We start from the raw sequence: 3,465 nt of genomic DNA on the forward strand, positions 1-3,465 counted from the left end.
CCCCCCACGGCCTCTTGCCAACCCCACCCTCCGGGGCCTCAGATGCTCCCCAGGGACCCACCTGCCCTCCCAGCCGAGACCACCACCCGCTTCCTATAAATAGCCCAGGCAGACACACCTCATTGGACTCTTCCCTCTGGATCCGGCTGCATCTCCAGGGCGGGAGCAGAAACCTGCACCCCACCTCCGTCCCCACCAGTGGCCTGAGCATCTGGTGAGGTCAGGCGTGGACAGCTCAGACCAACAGACTTGACAGGTGGCCACGCCCCAGTGCCAGCAGGGATGGCAGGAGCCCAGGGCTGCCCAGTGGCCCACGTGTCCCACATGGGATGGTCAGGACACCGAGCGCCCCTGAGGGGACCCGCCAGGTGCCACCCCTCAGCCCCTGGGCTCTCAGCAGCCCTGAGGCCAGCCCCCAATATCCGCACTTCCTCCTGTTCACAGAACACACGTGCTGGGCTCGTCACGCTGTCCCTACCCCGGGCTTTGCGGGCTGCGGCCATACTGGCCTCCTGGTGGCCCACAGTCAGCCTGCAGCCCCGCTGAGCGGGATGCCCTACTCGTCCACCAGTTCCCAGAGTGGCCTCTCAACTCCCCGTCAGGGTCCCACGCGCTCCGCCAAGGACCCTGATACTGCGAGGCTGGTCCTCGTCGGGGGACGTCTGAGCTGGTCCTGGCTGTGCTCCTTGCCTGTCCCTGTGGAGCACAGGCTCCAGGAGCAGAGTCCTCTGTCGTCCCTCCAGAGCGCCTCCCCCAGCATCCAGGACAGAACTGACCACAGACAAGGGGCCCAACCAACAGCTGCTCCAAGGAAGGTGCCGGGAACTAGCCGCTCGTCCCGACAGGCTTCCCCCAGAGCCTCTGGCCAGCGTCCACCCGCCAGCCAGTCACCGTGCTTTCTGCCCAGAACCCAGGGTGCCCCGAAAGGCACCCAAATGTCCCCACCAGCTTTCGACAGCCTCCCCTCCGACAACCAGAGACCCCGGCCGGGGTGGGGGCATCTGAGAGGGAGGGGCCTCCGAGGAGGAACCGGGAAGTGGATGGGACCCCCCGGCTGCCCGCGCGCGGCCACAGGACGAATCGTGATCTCTCGCAATGTGAGCCGCTCCCCTCCCGTGGGCCCGGCCGCCACGGGGCTCTTACCTGATAAAATTCCCGCAGCCAGTTCTTCTGGAGGTTTTCTGGCTGTAAATTAAGAAGAAAAGACAGTCAGGCCAGTGACACAGCCCTGACGTCCGCGAGCAGAGGCCAGTGTGATGGCCCATCTGCCGTCCTCACCATGGGGGCTAGGACGCGACACGGGGCGGAGGACACCCTGCTCCACTCGGGAGACCCCATTCTGCATGGGGAGCTGGTCCACAGCTCGTCCAGGGAAAAGGGGCAGAGCAAGGACAAGCCTCGCCTGGTGATGGGCAGGCACCACAGCCCTGGATCCAGAGCTGACCTCCAGCCTGCTCTGTCCCCGGGGCGGGGGGTGGCGGGGGTGGGCTTGGGAGGGGCTGCCCGCATCCAGGCGGGGGTGTCCGGCAGAACCTAGAGGCAGGGGGCCCGGGCCAGGTTATGAGAACGTGGAAAGAGCCACGTGGCACCAAGTGCTGGTTTCGGGCTTGCGGACACCCCAGGACACAGCCAACACAGAGTGCCCGGTCCCTGAGAAAACAGGAGGCCGCCTTTTCCCACACGGCCTGCCGGGGTCTTGGACCACCAGGCCAGCCAGCTGAGTGAGGGGGATGGTCCAACCCAACCCAACGCGGCCAAGGTGCTGAGAGGTCACGGCAGGCCTGGACAGGGACGGAAGACACGGCAGGGATGTACGTTCAGTGGGTGCAGAGTTTCAGACACGGGAGATGAAAAGTTCCTGAGATCTGGTGACATCAGTGTGAATGTCCCTGATGCTGCTGGACCATGCTTAAGAACGGCGAAGATGACAAATCTAATGTTATGTGTTTTCTACCACAATTCAAAACAAAAAAAGCAAAACCCCACCCACCACGCCTCAGGACTCAGACCCCTGATCCAAGCAGAGCTCTGGACGGCGAGGCTGTGGGCCCGGAGCCAGAGTCCAGGCTGACCAGGGCTGGGCCCAAACGCGTCACCCACAGCCCAAGATGCCAGAGTGCACGGCTGCCACACGGGGAGGTGCTGTCGCCCGCTGATGCGTCTGTGTGTCCCGAGGGCAGGAAGACGGCACTGGAGGCAGAGCAACGAACGAAGGGAAAAACGGCTGGGAAACCAGAGCCTCGCAGACCACAGAGGAGGGTGTAAAGGAGGCTCCGCGCATCCGCGCAACAGAGACGGAGGCCAGCGTCCAGCCAGGTGTGGGGCCTTCCAGTCTCCAAGGCCAAGTTCGGGGCCGGGGCCCAGCCTCCAGCCCCCACGTCCTGCACGGGGAGGAGGGCATGCCGTGCCTCTGTCTGTCACCCTCCCAGGTGAGCAAAGAAAAGCACGAGCAGGCAGGCCGCCCATGGAAAGACCAGGCAGAGGGTCTGAACAGACTGAGAGCCAACAGCCCATGGAAGATGCCAAACATCACTAGGCGTCGGGGAAACGCAAACCCCAACCACGGCGAGATGCCGCCCCACAGCCCGGGACGCTGACACAGAGACAAGCCTGCAAGTCTGGGGAGACTGTGCAGAAACGGACCCTCAGACACGGCTGGGGGCGGGGGAGGAGGGCGTGGGCGGTGCAGCCGCTGTGGGAAACGCTGCCCGCGGCCCAGCGATGCGCCCAAGAGACGTGGAAACGCTTGTCCACGCAGAGGCTCGGCCACGAGCACTTGTAGCCGCGGAATCCCGGCAGGCGAAAGGCAGGAACTGCCCAAAGGCCAGCCCAGCATGGACGGAGAGACAAAACGTGGTCCAAGAGAACACGACGGCCACTGACATGGCCCACGGCGTGGAGGAGCCTCAAGAACACTGTGCTCAGTGAAAGAAGCCTGTCACCAAAAGACAGATGACGTCTGATGCCGGTTTACGGAACTCCAGAACAGGCAGGTCCGCAGAGACAGGCAGCAGACTGTTGCCGGGCCCCGGGTGTGGCTGAGGGGTGGAGGTGGTCCGAGCTGACGGTGGTGATGGCGGCACAGCTCTGAGAGCACGGAGAGCACCGCGCACCCCTCTCCCACCGACCCGAACGATCCCCCACCTGAACCAGGGACGCGGGGCAACCCGCGCCGTGGCCAGGACGCGAGCAGGGACGGTCAGTCCGTCGGCCTTGGGCCCCGGGGTGACCAAAGAAAGAAGACTTCGAGTGCAAGGTCCCAGATGCCCTGACCAGGAGCAAGTGAAAGGGGAGGGCAGCCCCCATACCCCTGTCCTGGGCCGAGGGCAAGGGTGCTGGTTTGGGGGCGCAGAGGGCCCACCAGCATTTCAGCTCGTGGGCTCGGCCTGGAGACAGAGGGCAAAGAGATTCAGCTTCCAGTCCCGAGTCCACGAGCGCGGGAGCCTGAGGGTGCGGCGCAGCAGG

At 64.7% G+C, this 3,465-nt stretch overlaps 1 protein-coding gene across 1 annotated transcript in view; it reads right to left on the reverse strand.

Annotated features, from left to right (window-relative positions):
* The window catches only part of INPP5A (inositol polyphosphate-5-phosphatase A), a 184,514-nt gene that overhangs the window by 122,562 nt on the left and 58,487 nt on the right, over positions 1-3,465 (reverse strand). The window contains exon 2 of the mRNA XM_007451997.1: positions 1,144-1,185. Within this exon, the coding sequence (XP_007452059.1) occupies positions 1,144-1,185 (42 nt within the window). The remainder of the gene's footprint in view (positions 1-1,143; positions 1,186-3,465) is intronic.

The sequence above is a fragment of the Lipotes vexillifer genome, unplaced genomic scaffold (genome assembly GCF_000442215.2).
Source record: "Lipotes vexillifer unplaced genomic scaffold, Lipotes_vexillifer_v1.1 scaffold1117, whole genome shotgun sequence".
Taxonomy (NCBI): Eukaryota; Metazoa; Chordata; class Mammalia; order Artiodactyla; family Lipotidae; genus Lipotes; species Lipotes vexillifer.